This window comes from Sebastes fasciatus, chromosome 19 (assembly GCF_043250625.1).
Source record: "Sebastes fasciatus isolate fSebFas1 chromosome 19, fSebFas1.pri, whole genome shotgun sequence".
In the NCBI taxonomy this organism is placed as follows: domain Eukaryota; kingdom Metazoa; phylum Chordata; class Actinopteri; order Perciformes; family Sebastidae; genus Sebastes; species Sebastes fasciatus.
Window position 1 is genome coordinate 4,533,845 of NC_133813.1, and position 17,722 is coordinate 4,551,566.

Below are 17,722 nucleotides of genomic sequence, written 5' to 3' on the forward strand. Positions count from 1 at the left end.
GGACGTTTGTCCAAAATCTCCCAGGTTGGACGATCCAGAAGACCAGCGAGGCTCTTTGAACACAGCACAGTGTGCAGGAATCTGAAGAATTCACTACCAATCAGAGAGGCTGTTGGTGTTAACTGGGTACACAAGACAGGCCGGCCTGCACACTGACATTGGTGACGCAAAAAAGGACGACAGGAAGATTTTTTACAGCTCAGCACTTGAAAAAGTAGAGATTAGATTTATGAAATATTCTGCTGCTAGTTGAGGTCAACTTTAGCCTAGTGACAACGTAAATGTTTATTAAAAGAGGATTTACGCATCACTAAATTAAAGTTCCCATGAGATGGCTAACTGAGTGCTCTTTGATTCCGCACATATTTACGTGTTTCCTGTGAAAACAGTAAGCTAGAGTGGGACTTGTGACGGATATTGATTGGCGTTTACAGTAGCTAATAGTGGACAGTGAAATTACAACTTCCGTGTCCATCATGTGATGCCATTGGGCCCATAAAAGACTTTTTCCGTAACGTTTTCTGTAACTCAGCGTATAAATCATTAGGTCCTAAAAGTTGTAAAATACACTAATAGCTGAATCCAGAGTTATTTTCCTTCTTCTGTTCATATGAATGAGACCCAGACCGACGCTGGACCGAGGGCTGGGAGGCGGAGATAAAGGAAACGCTACTGCGCCTGCTCTATGGGACCAATGGATGCAGAAGATTGCTGAAAGATCCGGATACTTTTTTACTCCGAAGTCAAACTTTTTTTGCTTCATGAGCAACTTTCATAGGAATGAACGGGGCCCCGCCGCCAACACCATATCCAGTTCTGTTTGTAAATCCCTGGTGCAACCCAGTCCTGAACTCACCACCAGTGTAAGGCTTCCAGTTGTAGTACTTCCCACGGAAAGGCTGGCTGTCAAAGTCGGCGCACTGCTTCTCTCGGAAGTCGCGAGATCCTGCAGGACAGGACTGCAAAATAAATAGAAATGTTTTAGAATTGATGATGTTTAAAGGACCATACCAACCAATACCAGTGTCAAGTATACTTTACATAACTGCTAACCATTTAATTCATTTCCATATAATATGAAAATCTATTAAAAGGCTCTTGAAACTTGCTAGCAGCAGATGAGATGGAAAGACTGAATTGGAAGATGGATCTTTTCTTTTTGCTCCATGCTTTACCAATCATGTATAATCACACATGAGCTACGTAGCGCTGCATGAAGTCTGGCTGTCCATAATGTTTAAATGTTTGTGAAATAGATGTCATGGTGCCTGGAAGCTGTTTTTGTTTGTTGTTAGTGACATAAAAATGTTTTCTATTAAGTATTAAACACTGTTGGAGAATAAAACAATACAGACTTTTCGAATCAATTTGCTATTAAACTGCCAACATCACCAAGCAATCATTATGTAACGTTGATAAAAAATAGACTTGATGTGTTCACAGTGATGGATTACACAACTCAACCAAGTTTTAAGAGTCTGCCAATTGATTTTTCATCTCATAAAATATTAATGGAAACGATGCATAACTGGAACGATTGATAAAAAAACTAAAAAAACACCTGTAAATCTAGAAATCTGTTGCATGCATTCAAAAGAGGTCAGAAAACAAAAGTGCATGATTTGTAGTAAAGACGCTAAAATGGTCTTTGAGATGCAGGCTAGCATGTTGTTACCATTTGTGAATTATCTGCTTCTTTATTCTGGGAAGTTTTTATTTGCATAGACAGCATCGTTATTAACAACTGGACAAAGTCTGCATAAGATGTCCCATTTCATTTTCGGACACTAAAACAGACTTTGCTTCTTGGAAACTCCTAATTGAGAACGGGGTGTTTTGCATTTGGATGGTTTTCTGCTTTGTTTTCATGAGTGGATGTAGCTCCAGTAAGAGGAGGTAAAAAAAAAAAAGTGGAAAGAAACACTTTATTGGTGTGAAAAGGTCCTTAGAAACCCCCAAAACACTCTCCCCCGGGACAAATAAAAGCTCCGGGGTCAAGGCTGTATTTCACATGCTGAAAGCGTTCCACGTCGGAGCCGGCCGCGGGGAAGGCCGAGCCACTTTCATTACCACTCGAGTGTTTTGCCAATATGGCAGCTTTAAACTTGCACATCAAACATTCAGATTGAGTCAGAGGAGACAGAATAATATTATTACAAGTGTGTGTTGAAATGACAACACGTGGCTAAATGAGATTTACATGTTCCGACACGTGTTTTGAAGGAGGAAAGAACTTCACAGAAGATCACATCAGTGGAGCTGGAAGGAAGGATTATCGATTTATCTGCTGGTTATGTTTTTGATTGAGGTCACAAGGACCTCAATATGTCCTGAGAAAAGGTCCTTGTGACCGAAACGTCAACTCTTTTTAAAATAAATCAATTCTGAGGTAGTCAGTGTGAGCGGGAATTGACTTTTATTCTCTGGAACTTCTTCGGGGGAATTGATTTCCCACACCACAAAGGAGACAAAGAAAGTGGTGTTGCCTTCTACTCAGAAAATCAGGTCTTGCAGTGCAGCAATGTTTGTTGTTTCTTCTTCATAAATAACTTAAATGGTTGATAGATTATCGAAATTGGTGTCAATTAATTTTCTGTTGATTGATTAATCGACTTTGGATATTTATGTGACAACACTAGTCTGCCATGATACAGTAGTCTCTAGAGTTTAACGGGAACTTGTGAAAACAGGCATCACCTCGGTAATCTTGTTTTGGCCTGCGTGCGAGCTGCTCTGGGGATGTTAGGTTGTTCCACCACTTTGACCCAGACTGAAATATCTCAACAATTATTGAATGCATTGGGATGCAATTTGGTGCAGATGTCCACAGTGCCCAAACAATGAATCCTACTGACTTTGGTGATCCTCTGACTCTCCCTCTAGCGACACCATGAGGTTGTTTCGAGTGAAATGTCTCGATAAACGGGCGGGTTGTCATGAAATTTTGCACAAACATCCACGTTCCCCTCAGGATGTTTTGTAATATCTTTAATGACCCAGTTAACACCATCATCAGGTAATCAGCTAATTACATTCCTATCAGCCTAAGGTGTACTAAACTGGTGTTTAGTGCTGTTCAGCAAATGTTGGCATGCAAAAACAAGCCACACATGAGTCTACTTCTCACTTGATTTATTACCTCAGTAAACATTGTAAACATGAGTTTATGGTCTCAATTGCTGGTTTCAAGTCTTCTTCAACTCAGCATGATGTTCATTTAGAAAATTATGGTCCCATTTAGAGTTAAATAGACCATAAAGCAGGGGATGCTTTAGGGCGGGGCTACCTTGTGATTGACAGGTCGCTACCACGGCGTTGACGGTCTGGGAGTTGTAAGCGTCTTCGTCTTACAACTTTAACCCTTTAACAGTGTGTTTTCAATTCATGAAAGTTATTTATATTATTTTTGGTCGCCTAAAAATGTCTTATTCAGCATTCGATTGTGCTTAGCTCCATCCTCTTCTGTCACTTCAGGTTGCAAAAAACCAAGATGGCAACCAAAATGCAGAACTTAAGGCTTCAAAACAGCAGTCCACAAACCAATGGGGGACTTTTAGACAGTCTATGGAACAAACAGTAGTATGCATCTGTTCGGACGCACTGAACTGTAATTACCACGTCACTTCCTGAGAGCCTCCTTGCCGGTTGGAGACGTGTAACCATGGTAACCCTGTACCAACCTCATGTGACCAAACGATGATTTGTGAGAATCATTAAGTCTGAACCAATTTAAAAACTATATTATGACTACAGAAAAGTGGAATCCCTTACACTTAAATTGAACCATTACTGACGTCACAGAGCTGTCTGCCGTTGTCTGTTATGAACGGTGTTGTCACTACCACATTGCATTGTGGGATATTTATGCCCGCATAGTCTCCTTTGTTTGCATACTGTAATATTTCAAAGGAAATAGTATGCAATTCATGTACTATTGGTTTCATACTAAGGTTTCGGTCATGCTAAAAAAGAAATCTCACATACAGTTTAGCTTATTTTTAGGAATTTGCAGCCTTAGTCTTACTAATTAGTCTCCTAACTTTGTGGTAGTATAATACTAAATTGCTGGAGTGACCCTTTAATGTCAACTATAACCTGCTTATCTGACTGTGTCCAAGCCTAATATGAAGCATTATGCTAATGGCAGCAGCCGTACAATATAACCTCCCACAGGACAGACGCAGTAGCAACAGGAAGGGAGGGAGGCACCATTAACAAATAATATCTGACTGCTGATCGACGTAAAAATAGCCGAGATATAAACATCAATTTATGCATGTAAGTGTGTGTGTGTATTTGTCATTGTATCTACATCTAGTGCACACACACACACACACACATTTCCTTGGACAAGGTGTGGTCAGTGTGATGAAATAGCGGTCGGGATGTTGTTTGTTTTCCAAAGAAAACACTCAGTGCTTGCTCTCAGCTGTTATTTTTAAGACTTGCGGTTAAATGTCCACCAGGGCCCTAACTATTTCAATTTTCACCTTGTGAAAAAAAAGCCCACCTAGAAATAGTTGAACAGAGATCTCCACTTGCAGCCATGTTAAATATTTATTTAAAGCTTTGCTCCAGACTTTAAAAAAAAAAAAAAAGCTCTGTGAATTGCGTTTCATAAAATGTTGCTGTCATCAAGTGAAATGTCACAAACAATATGTGAACTATTAAGTTGCCGGGGGAATATCGAATCACCGTTCCAGGAAGAAAACATGTCAGAAAGCTTAAAGGCGGCGTAATGCTTGCTCGCTAACATACTCCTTATAAAGCCTTTAAGATAACATGTTCTGCAGGAGAACAACGTGGGGAGGTTCAGCAGTCGTGCTGCGACAGGCCGAAATCCATCCCAGGTCAGAATGCCTCAACTATCTGAGTCCCTTTACAAACCAGAGCAGAGGACGGTTTAGCTTCTAAGTCACTTGTATACTTTGCTCTAAATACCAAGCAGACAGAGTCACACAAAGGGAGGCAAAGAAATGCAGAAAACTCACGTCGGTGTTACAGGATCTGTAACGTTTCCTCTCTCCCAGGCAGTACTTCCCTCCTCCAGACGGGCTGAGAGACACAGGAGAGTTGAATGAGTGGGGAATTGAAAAAGCGAGAGGACACACTTCAACACATCGAGCACCACAAATTCTTCAAAGAAATTTGGTGAGCACATTTTTGGTGAATGCAGGTCTTAAAACAAGTCTCTGCCAGAAGACAAAGTGTGTTTGTGTGTCTGCACTTGCTGAGTGTGTGTGTGTGTGTGTGTGTGTGTGTGTGTGTGTGTGTGCCAGTGACTCATTCATGAAATCCAAGCTGCTCTAAGAGCTCTTAAGTGTGACATGACATTTCGATTTGGGAGAGAGAGACGTGAAGTCTGCGAGCTCGTTCTCTACTCACTCTTCACATCTACTACATCTGTGAAAGGGTTTGTTTATCTTCTCTTATCATCTCCGTCCGTCTTCTCACCTTCATCAGCCTCCCTTTCCTCCACGACTATTTACAAAGCTCTGTAATGAATGTGGCAGAAGCCGGTCTGGCTGTGTTTTCTCTGCCTCCCTCCTCTTTGCACTGATGCCTGAGCGGCAGCGATCACCTTACACAGGTGTTCCACATTATGCCGGTGCCTCTTCTCCCTCCTTCCCCCCCTTTTTTCCCCTTCCCTCTGGTTCCCCCCCCGGCTCTTTCTTGTGTCTTCCCATCACTCTCTGACGTAATATCTAGAGTCCAAAAGCAAAGGAATGCAACGATGGAAGAAGGGTAAAGATCCCCAAACGTCTACTTGCCAAACAAAGATGCGCTGGGCAATGATTTGTCACGAGAGGCCTTCAAATTAAACTACACTATAATCTACAGAAGAGAGTTTCTTAACTGATTTCACACGCTACATCAGTCCATCTCAAACAGCAAGCGGACATACTTCTGTGATCATTTTCCGATAAAGACATGAGGGATATGCCGATATTATTCCGATTTTAGGGGCATTCTTTGGACATGTTTACAGCGCATTCAGAATATGCATCTCAAATGGGGTTTTGACTGTGTTAAACTTTTCATTTGTAAGAGGAAGAGTGCGGTATTTCTTCTTTCAAAACATGATTAACTGTATTCAAAACCACCTTCTACATACTACTGCTGAACGCAGTATACTGCATACTGCGTTCATCAGTAGTATGTAGTATGAAACTGTTAAATCTATTTATTTTGTAGTATGCTAGACCCGGCTTTAGCCTTTAAACCAGCGCTTAAAGCATTGGACAAAAAACTATTATTGCATTATAATAAAAAAACACAAAATTTGGCTGGCTTGCTGTCACGGCAGTTTGTGGAGCTTCTCAACTCCGAAAACGTAGCAAATCTTCGATTCGCCATCAGTTTTAGTAAAACTGCCAATATTCTAAATCTACACAGTGAATTTAGTGATGAAACAGCACACGTTTTTTGACGCTTGTGTACCGTTCCAGTGCTTTGCATTGTGGGATACAGTAGGCGAGGTAGACTGGAGATTTTTTCAAAATCAGTATGACATACTGTAGATTTTGCTTTGTTTGTATACTGCATACTTGACGCTACATTTTGGGCAAATCAGTACGTACTACTAGTTTAGTATGAGGTTTCAAATACAGTCCTAGTCTCACTTTAAAGACCTCAACTTCCCCGAAAACAATCCATCTTCAGTGGTGAAAAGTTCAATCAATACATTATCAATCCAAACGCCTCTCTATCAGCTTCTCTCTTTATCTTTTTACACATACGATTGACCACTTACTGATCTGTTTCAACAGGAAATACATCACACACACACACACATACACACACAAACACACACCTGTAGGCAGGACCTGGATGTGTGTGTTCAGCTTGCTGTGGCTTACTTTGCCTACTTACGCTGGGCTGTCACAGTGCCTCATGGAGGAGGACACACCGCCCCCACAGGTCCTGCTGCACTCCCCCCACGTCGACCAGGGCCCCCAGCCTCCGTCCACGCTCTGAGGCCAGGTACCGAACGCTACGCACTCCCCCTGGTAGCACCACTGGCCCGGGGAGGAGCAGGAACACACACAAGAGAAAGAGAAAGAGAGAGAGAGGAACTTTAGTAGTTGAATCATCTTTACAACAAAAACACTGAGACACATTAACGACTGTAATAACATTATTACAGTACAACACAGAACACTTTGGTGTCAGTTTTTAACAGTTTTGAGCTCACAATAAATTCAGGAGCATCTGTGTACAGTGAAACGTAGACTATACAGAATCTGACTTATGAAGTTTTCCTTCAATAACACAGTCGCTGTCCCTCTGTCTCACCATAAAAACACACACACACTCACTTGTGATTACACTATTACTCACCCTGTTATTTAATTTCCACATTAGTCCTGTCTATTTCTTGTTAATTCTTGATGCTAATAAATTCATAAACAGTGTAGAGACAGAATATAATGTAAGTTAACATCTAAGATGGGGAGAGAAGTAGTGTAAGTCACCTCCAGGAGGTAAAAGGTTAGGATCTTAGGCGGTGACTTTACTATTCCTTTAATTTGTGCATTTTCTTACTCTAATAAAACATGTTCTTCTAATTCTCTTGAACACATTCTTAACTAATTCTTAACTTAACAGCTACATATACTGATTTTGCATGTTTCTGTATTCTTGTTTAATGCTTCCGGAGTAGTGCGAGGAGCTTTCAGAGGCAGGTGAGGGATGGAAAGCACCGTGCATGCGGTGGTGTTTCAGGAGTGTTTTAAGCCTCGTGCTAAGCCGTTCACAGCTCCAGAGGGAAGAGGGGATCAGAGACGGCCCTTTGTCTCTCCAACTGTGTCAGTAGGTTAAGAACCCAGAGAGACCGGGACAGTCAAGGTGAGAGGGCTACGTCGGGTTACTGTCCTCCTTCTCTGACTTACTCATTCACGTCTGTCTAAACCAGATTAGCAGTGCGAGGAAAGAGAGAGGGGATGGAGAGGTGGGGAGAAGGGAATCTTGGAGTATATATATCTGTGAGTGAACACACAGTAAAAACTCCTCTCTGGTGGTCAGTTTCTGTCTCTCTCCCGCCTCCCCTCTCCTCTCCCCTCCCTGCTCCTGTTGGAAGGGCCTCTCTCCATTACACGCTGGGTGAGAAATGGCTGACATTCATATTCCTTTGAAGCTTTCCCCCCCGGGAGGGGCAGACAGAGTATGCCACTGGCTCTCCTAAAGCTGCTCCAAAAGCTGTTCCAAAGCCCCCCAGGCTCAACCTGGGGCCCCCTGTGTTGTCCAGGACCCTGTCCGTGGGCCCCGGTCCTCAAAGGCTCCACTGAGCTAATGGTAATCACGGGTGACAGCTCGTGACACTCTCCTATTCTTCCCTTTTAGACCTCGGACCATCCGGTGACAATGGCTGCCGTAATCCGTGTTAAAACTGTCTCCCCTAACCTGGCTGGCATCAACAGCGGGCTGATGACCTAAAGCCTGGCCTGCTTGCATGTGTGTGTGTGTGTGTGTGTGTGTGTGTTGCATAAGTGCACACTCAGGGAATGGTACCCCTTCCCAGAGTGGAACAGATGCAAGTGGAGGCAGTGAGGTACCACTAGCTGAGGCTAATTTCCTGCACACAGAGGAGGGCATTGAAGTGCTCATTTCACATCACCAGGTACAGAACTTAATATGTGTGCAACCATTAAAGGGCCAGTTCACCCGAAATACACAAAAAAAAAATTGACATTCTCATTTACCTCTACAGATGTCACTCAGATAGTTTTGGTTAAAAATATAATGGAGGTAGAGCTGTCAAAGTTAACGCGATAATAACGCGTTAATGCACTAATGCTACTAATTTCTTTAACGTTTTAACTCAATCGATCTTTCGGCGATTGTAGCAGGCTCAGTTTTAAAGCTAGAGTGAATGTACTGGCATCATATGAAACTATAAAACCTAAGGAATCCATTGGTATACCAATGTCATACTAGCTTGTCGCGAAGGATATCAGATAACGCTCCAAACTTAGGCGAGGAAAAACGGGCATGGCCATTTTCTGACCTCAAGATACATGAAAGAAAATGGGTTCTATGGGTACCCACGAGTCTCCCCTTTACAGACATGCCCACTTTATGATAATCACATGCAGTTTAGGGTAAGTCATTGTTGTTGCCTGTTGGGCTGCAGTTTGCCATGTTATGATTTGAGCATATTTTTTATGCTAAATGCAGTACCTGTGAGGGTTTCTGGACAATATTTATCATTGTTTTGTGTTGTTAATTGATTTCCAATAATAAATATATACATGCATTTGCATAAAGCAAGCATATTTGAGTAATAAATGCATGACAAATCTCCCTTCAAATGTGATTTATGGCGCCTAGCTAACCCCGTCCATCATATAAAAGCGACTGCAGAGATATCACAGGTCAAAGGTGTGTGTTTGGATGTCAAAAAACTGAACTACCTCCTCCTCCTCCTCCTCCTTCTCCTGATGTAACAACGTGGGTGAGGGATATCTTAAAACCTCGCTCATGCCTAGATGCCACCTGGTAATTAGAATAAACCTTTAAATGCATGAGAAACATTAGATGACTTACCCCTTTCTCAATGCTGCCCGTCTGGCACAGAGTCCCCTCTGCAGCCGGGATACTGTTGGTTACACAGCGGTTGCTTTTGCTAAGGCACCAGAGCTCTCTACACACTTCCTAGGAAAGAAGGCAAAAGCAAGTTGGTCAGAATAAATCAATTCAGCAGACTGTGTGTAGGGGGGATAGGGGGGTGAAGATGATTTATCAGTAGCCTTTGGTGGTTTTCCTCTTTTCTCCACAAAAAAACGAACACATGGAAATATCATCTATAAATCTGCGCGATCAAATCAGAGGATGAGAGGAGCTGATGAGACCGCATCGAGGCATCGAACTGTAAGAGCCCATATGCTTTGGATCACGGTGCATCTTGAGCAATACGCCGAGGGTCATCGGGTGCTGTTAATGTTCTCTTATGAGAAATGAAGAGTCAGCTGGATCAACACCATGACTAACGTTTGCTCACGTTCACCTCAGGACCACACGGGACCGTGACATCAGTTCAAGAAATCCAATTTCGGCTTCTTAGGGGAAATAAAGAGTGAGCAATAGGCCTCCCAAGTCTTAGATAAAGACGACTTGTAGGCCTAACAAATATCTTTAGTATTACTGAATAAACATCTCCGTCTTCTCCTCCTTCAAGCGTAAGGAGAGTCCATTTAGATTACTAAAGGAAGGGAGAGGAGCGATAGCAGGTAAACAGCACTAAGTTGCCCCCCAAATAAATAAAACCATAAAGTGAACACATGTTACAAGGACAGCTCTGCACAACCTCGCATTAGATTTCCCATTAAAGCGAGCTGGGTCGCCCCCGCGTCTCCACTTCAAAGGCTTTTTACAGGACAATTGTGTACAGCAGAGGAGCAGGCCCATGAAAAAGAGTTATGATCCGGCGCATAGATTCTGACCCCCGGGGTCAGTAAATATGCCACGGCCCCGCAGCTCCCTGAGCCTATCCAGATTAAATAAAGCGGCAAACTGCCACTCTCTGGTTGCAGCGCCTCCCCTTCTGCCAGCTGGTTTCAATAAGCCGCCCCGCTGCTCCATTCACTATCGCGGCCCCGCTAAAAGGTCAGCGGCCCGGGCTTTAACGAACACGGATGTGGGTCTGATGGATTTACGCTACGAGAGAACAAGATAAAAAAAGGGCAGAGGCGCTCAGTAATATATCGTAATATAGCCATCAAAGCTTGTTTGTTTCTCATACCTTCAGCACGCAGTGTCACATATCTGTGTTGGTGGCTTTGAGCACACACTTAGAACCAAATTATTGCTATAAATCACCCTTAACTTCCTCTCTGGACGTCTGTGTCACTTTTCCCACCTCTGACACAGTCTCACGCTGTGATTTAAAGTCTGTGACACCCCCGCGGTTCTTTAAGAGTCTTTAGTTGAACCCCAGTGAAGATGTCGTCGGCCATAATCAGTGAAATACTGCTGTTGGATTACATCAGAGGTTCACAGCCTCTTTTGGGTAATGACTCCTAAATACAAAGCTTTATATACTCTGGTTTGATTTGTGAGCAATTTGATTTATTTTCTCTTCTTAGGTGGTTTGATTTGATTCAATGACGCCAGATTTCACTGACACCAAATAGACCAATCAGAGCCTCAAACACACTCAATCATCCTGACGCCGAATTCACACCAAGGCAGCGGCGAAGTGTGGCTCGCCGCAATAATTAAATTTTTCTGCGGCCAGGAAGCATATTCATGTTTTCAAGCAGGAAGAAATTCGCTGTCAATATATACGCTCGTTACATGCATAGTGTCCTTTCAAAATAAACTTCACGAGACGTTAGGTTTAGGCAACACAACCCTTTAGTTAGGGTGAGGAAACGGTCGTGATTGACGTTAACTTCACTGACTAGTGACTCACGTGTCTTACGGGGCTGACGATACTAAGAGACTCACGTGACAAAATAAATCAACGTTACTTTTACTTTCACACGGGACACGAATGCCGGTCTCCTGGTTGAAAGTCTTGTGTTTGTTTGACCGATCCAGCGACACTTCCGCTCGCCCTGAATGGACTCCCACGCTATTAATACTACGTCACTTGCTCTGACCGCCGAAAAACGCCGCCGGTGGGTTTACATTAAGTCACATACTAATCCACTAAAGGGTGCCTCTGTGTGTCGGTTTCCGATGCCGAGGGGCGCTCACCAAACGACGGTATTTGACGAGTTGGGAGTGAGAACGGGTTGACATGTCACAAGAGTCACAGGATCTGTTTCCTGATTGGCTGCAGGTATTCTCTGAACATACGTCGCGCGATAAAAGTTAAAGTTTTCCCAACTATAGTTTGGCCGCAGCTCGCTGAGCTCGGGAGTGGCCTCCGCAGCTTTTCATAGACATTGCATGACAACTCTGGTGGGAATTTGGGGTTAAAGTTACAATCTCTGAGATCTCCGCTTTGTTCTCTTTGGCGGCACCTATGGCGATAAGCTGTAATTGCAGGTGTGTTATTTGGATCTCACTTCCCAGTGATCGCCGCTTGTAATTTTTCTCAGGAATGTCGCCACAGACAACCCAGTTCGTAATACTGAAAATGCAAGAGATTATTATTTTAAAGTAAAGCCCATTTACCTCCATCAAGTCTTTTGGACATTACACATAAAAAGTCTTCACTTCTAAACAAATGTAATAGTTTTTATAAGGACAAAATAATAAATTAAACAGGGAAAATAACAAAAAAAAAGTAAAGTAGCCCAAAGTATCACAAGCACATTTTAATTATTTCACAAATTAGAGAAAAGTGTGAAAAATAAAACCTTATTTTGTGCAGAAGAATCTATTTTTGTCTTATTTCCTGCCCCAAAATAATCATCTCATGACCCCTTTACAGTGTCCGGACTCGCTGGTTGGGAACCGCTGCTCTACATTGACTGTTCCCGGTTTAACCCAGTTGAACAGGACACACATGTGGTGGTTAATTCCCATCCTATCCAGAAGATGAATGAATGTGGTGCAGATTTGTGGCCAGAATTTTAGAGTTTTTCTGTGGTTTGAAACACATAACAAATCATCCTGTTCATCTTACAGCCTAAGCCAAACATGTTTTAACAGTGAAATATTAAAACTGCACTATGACATTATTTATTGTAATATTAAGAGATAAACTTTGATGTGCCGTGGCTAAACTTCCCCCTTGTTTCCCATCGCTGTTGCAGTTTCAAAAGATGATAACGACAAAATATTCATCCAAATGGGGGAAAAAGTTCAGCAGGTTACGGCTTTAAGAAACCAGACTCTTCCACTCATTAGACCTTTTATCCATTTCTGTGGTCACGTCTGTCCTGTAAGCCGTCGCAGAGGGCATCTCTTTCCCAGATGGCCGTATGAAATAGATCTGATTGTCAGATGAAAAAAAAAAGTCCAATCTAGCTCCGCTGAATCCGTGCTGGAATCCAATCCGCTCATAAATGTGCGTCTTTCATGCTGATCTAAAACCACAATTATGAGCTTAGGAGCCAAAATAACAGGGCTTGATTTGGGGCCTGTTATAATCTGCTGTCTTTCAATGAAATGAAATAACTCGGCTAATCTCTGTCCCCCCTTTTTCTTTTTTTTTTTCAATATTTACGTAATGCAAAACAATATCACATTATTGTTCATTAAATCTTTGAGGATTCTTTCAACTGCTCATTTTACGGCGTGGTTGTTCCTCGTCTTTCACTGCCTGTGTCACTTCATGCGCTGAGGTTTTCTCATTACTCGTGAATTATTATCATTACAGACTTACAGATGAGGGGAGTGTTGACTTCCATCCTTCATCTCTTTGTCTGGGACATTTATAGATTAAAAGGAAGAATAAGGCAACATGTGGAAAGACACCTCTGAATCAGCTCAGACAATTATTAAACAATTATCTCCCTCTCATGTTTACCCTCCTTTAATCTCAACTAGGAAATATGAACTTGAAGAAAACTGTTATCATCCCAGGAAGGACTGAACAGGCTGTAAGTGTCCATCAACACCTCTTATTAAACATGTGGAAAATAGAGCTTTAAAGGGACTGTTTGTAACTTTGTAAGCGTATAAATGTAGCGGGTCGGGACACATGCGCGCTCGCATATGCGCGCTCGCGTGTGGCCGCTGTCTCGTCTCCTGTGCCTGCTCGCCTTCACTCAGCGCGCGCGTTCTCACGTACTCACTCCACCTCTAGACGTGAACGCGCGCTCACTCCACACTGCAGAAGAGTTAGTTTAGCTCTGAGAATATCTAGTGAATGTTCAGTGGACGTTTGTGCAGAAATAAATGCTGCAGCTCCTCCAGACCAACGGAGGTTTCCCGTGTCTTGTGAAGTGACGGAGCTCTGCAACGAGTTACGTTGTTGTCTCGTTACCGACCGGGTGCCGGTGTCTCCCTGTTCACTCCGGCTGCGGGCGGAGGGAGACGAGTTTCTTGCTGCAGAGCCCCGCTGCCTCAGCCTGTGCTGAGGCAGGAAAAGCCAACTCTAGGATCAGCATTGATTCATGGAGAGACCTCCGTCTGGTCAGCTAACATTACTGCCAAGCAGCTGAAATATAGAGTGATATTGTGGTTTTAGCTGACGTGTGTCGCCTCACTGTTTTGAGCGATGCTCGTTCATGTCTATTTAGAGCGAGCAAGCACGAGCCCGACGCTGACTTTCGTTGATTTCACGGCCACGGGTGTTGCTGTTAAGAAGCATTTCTGAAAGTTACAAATAGTCCCTTTAACATCATCATGTGAAGTCTTGCTGCTTTGGCTACTTGCAGCTCCTGTTCACATGTTAACCAGGAAAACAGACAACAATCAGAAGTTATAAGGAGTGTCTTTTTTTATATGATTTCTAGGGCTGCAACTAATCGATTAATCTGACAGTTATTTTCTCAATTAATCTTATTATCGGTCTATAAAATGTCTGAAAATTGGCCATAATAATATTTGTTTACACCCCTGCTATCCTTTCCTAGTGAAGTCCCGTCCTGTGTGGGTGTTTCAGTGATGCTACTGTGAGACGTCGTCAGAAAATGTACGATTGTGAACTAGAATTAAATGAGCATTTAAAACATATAACAGAGATCCTGTTTGGGTCAGTGAGAGGATGAAAGATGCTGGTTTCTTACCCCATACTTGCACTGGCGTGAGGAGGTTCCATACTGGAAGCGACACTGCTCGTCTGCATCGTACACCTGCCCCGGGGCCACTGTTGGGTACAGGAAGTCTCGTTTCATAGGTTCATTGTCCAGACACGTCCCCCGACCTGAGCTGTCAAAAAAACAAACCTACAATAGGATTGTTTCTTACACAAAGAAGCCTTTCTACACTCGGCAGTTAGACATGCCAAGGTTGGATGATTAAAGTCCACCCCCCCGTCCTCCTCCTCGTCTCTTTAAGACACTGGCTGGTGTTGTTTGACTCATTTAATTTTACCACCAAACTAGTAGGAAGCTTGTCAAGAGATCTCAAATGACATGTCGTTAATGTTGATATCACACATCAACACCTCCTCATCAAAGAGAGTTACATTTAACCAGAGGGCTGCCTGTCGTCTCTCTGATTAGACGGCTCTGTGCTCCACTGTTCAGTATGTCACTGCTTATATTGAATCCACAGAAGAGCCAATAAAATAACAGAAGGAAGGGAGAGGAAGAGAAAAATCTGGAGTGAGCTATGGGTCAAACGTCCAGGGTCTAGGATTATGTTTAGTCTGTTTTGTCAGATAGAAATATGTGCACTCACAAAGAACTCGCAGCGGCTGTTTTGTATTCTAGTAGCTTAAAAAATAAAAATTACTTCAGCCAAGAAGCACACGTTTCGTTGGTGTTTATTCTGCGTTGAGATGCTGAGCTCGTGGATGCGTTTCTCGCCCCGTCTATGAGGGCAGACACTCGGCTCAAACTTCTTTTGACCTTTTGCCAAGACGCTAAAATCATACCAAGGACACGTGCCAATAAACAAACAGAGATCTACTTCTTTTTGATGCTCGCTTCTCCCCGAGTCGGAGGATTCTCTCAAGGCAAAATACTACTACGACTATTTACTATAACTCTGCGTTCTTTCCAGATGTGGCAGCTGCAATGTGCAGAGGAATGCCTCCCATCCCTCGAAAGGAAAAGTGGGCCTGGTGACAACAATAACGAGGAGCTAGGCGTTATGATTGACTGCAACTTTGGCCCAGAATACAGCAGAGAAGAAGGCTGAAACTTAAACACCGAACGGCCGAGTCACCCAACACATATTTTCTCACTTACCTCTGGTGGTGTTTAGCCACGCAGAGAAAGTTTACATTTATGAAGTTCCTAGAAACTCTTGTACTCCAGGGAGTACTTCTGCAGTACGTGGAAAGATTGTTTTTTGCTAATTTGAAAAAAAAAATGTTTTTCTTTGGAACTACATTCCAAAGAACAAATAGTCCCTGCAGAAATTGTTAATAATGTGTGATTATTCGGGGAATAAATGTATTTTTTCATTGCTCTGAGCACCAAAAATAAACATCTAATTACCTCTGTTGTACTGGGAAAGAGGCAGAAATATCTTATTAACGTGAGGTAATTGTTTAAGTTATATCGGACTGACAATGGGTGGATATTTGGGTTGTAAATAATAGTATTGGGATAGTTGTTTGTGAGTTATATACTGTATATTATAATTATGGAGATAGGGAGTGTACACTTCTTAGAATTTATTATTAGATATTAAGAGTGTGCTATATGTTTACTATTTTTTTTTTTTTATTTGTTATTTTTTTAGTTTTTACTTATTTGTTACATGTTTGAAATAGATAAATAAATAAATAAATAAATAAATAAATAAACAAATAAATAAACAAATAAATAAATAAAATAAAATCTTTATCCTAAAATCAATCTGCTTGGTTGAACATACCACTAAAAGAAATATAAGAAAATGTAATTTTATCGTCATTTGGCTGAACTGACCCTTTGATGACCCGGTGCTTTATTGAGAAGACAAACATCCACCTCTCATACATCTCCGCTCTACCTCCGGATTGTGTTACACCAGCTACTCCTTTCTAAGTTCCTACTAAATAAGATGGTACTATTAAAGGAATAGTGTTACACTCTCATGTCTGCATGTTGAATATGAAGTGACAACCAGCAGCCAGTTAGCTTAGCTTAGCATAAAGACTGGAAACAGAGGGAAACAGTTAGCCTGGCTCGGTCCAAGAGTAAAACAGTCCCCCTACCAGCACCTCTAAAGCTCCTTCAAGGAGTTCTTTTCCAGGGGTTTTCTAATGGAAACGTCCACTCAGCTGTTCGCATAAAGCAGTGATGTAGTTTACCAAAGCACGTTAATCAATAAGGTTATGAATAAGGTGAACGCTGTGCAGAAACCTACACCAGGTCACATGGGAAAACGTTTTATGAATGCTAAAACATATGTACTTTGATCAAACTGGGAAGCTGCATAAAAACAATAATAATAAACCCACCCTTTAATTAACCTGACATCTGTAAGAACTACCTAGTTTTATCTTAATTTGTCTTCTAATTCAGAGATGCACAAATCTAATCTACTTATTAAACATTATAACTAAGCAAAACGTATGAACAGCTGGTGCAACAGTTCTCCCATCGATGCACAGTTTAAAGTTGAAGACATCTAATACATGCTGTTTGTTTTCATCCCAGAGTAGCGAATAAAAAATGTTCTTCCTTCCTTTTTTTTCCACTATCTTCCCTCTTTCATCCCCCGTTCTCAGTTACTGAATGGAATAATCTGATTTCTTGGCTCTTGTTCCTCGGAGGATCCTCTCATCATGCAGAAAGAGAGAGACAAACTCCCTGTGCACTGAGGGCAAGCCTCTCTATTTATTGGTTTGGAGGGAGACAAAATAGTCAAAGTTTAAACATAGAGGTTATTATTTGACATCATCGCAAAGGCTTCCTGTCCGGTGGATTCAGCCAAATTCATTATGCCGAGCGGAAGTATCCTCTAATAATAAGTTAGAACACCAGCGATCCCTGAACTCCGACACCAGTCGTTCATGTAGATATTAACCAACCAGCATGATTAAATCAGACTAACCCAACAATTATCATAAAGGCACAAGTCTGACATCAACTTTAAGAGATTATATGTGGTCTCTGAGAGTTTAATAAACCCAAACAGCCTGCCTTTTAAACATTTACAACACACTGGCTTTGCAGACTTTTGGGAGAATAAACTATGACTGAACTGTGAGTGCATTCATAAA

General features: G+C 42.1%; 1 protein-coding gene across 2 annotated transcripts in view; it reads right to left on the reverse strand.

Moving 5' to 3' along the window:
• The window catches only part of adamts6 (ADAM metallopeptidase with thrombospondin type 1 motif, 6), a 70,359-nt gene that overhangs the window by 29,830 nt on the left and 22,807 nt on the right, over positions 1–17,722 (reverse strand). The window contains exons 11-15 of one of the 2 annotated variants that reach the window (XM_074617156.1): positions 14,628–14,707; positions 9,547–9,650; positions 6,874–7,019; positions 4,992–5,055; positions 857–959 (exon numbers count right to left, since the gene is read on the reverse strand). In XM_074617156.1, coding sequence (XP_074473257.1) covers positions 857–959; positions 4,992–5,055; positions 6,874–7,019; positions 9,547–9,650; positions 14,628–14,707 — 497 coding nt within the window. Of the gene's footprint in view, positions 1–856; positions 960–4,991; positions 5,056–6,873; positions 7,020–9,546; positions 9,655–14,627; positions 14,770–17,722 lie in introns of both variants that reach the window. The other variant, XM_074617155.1, reaches the window with a different exon arrangement.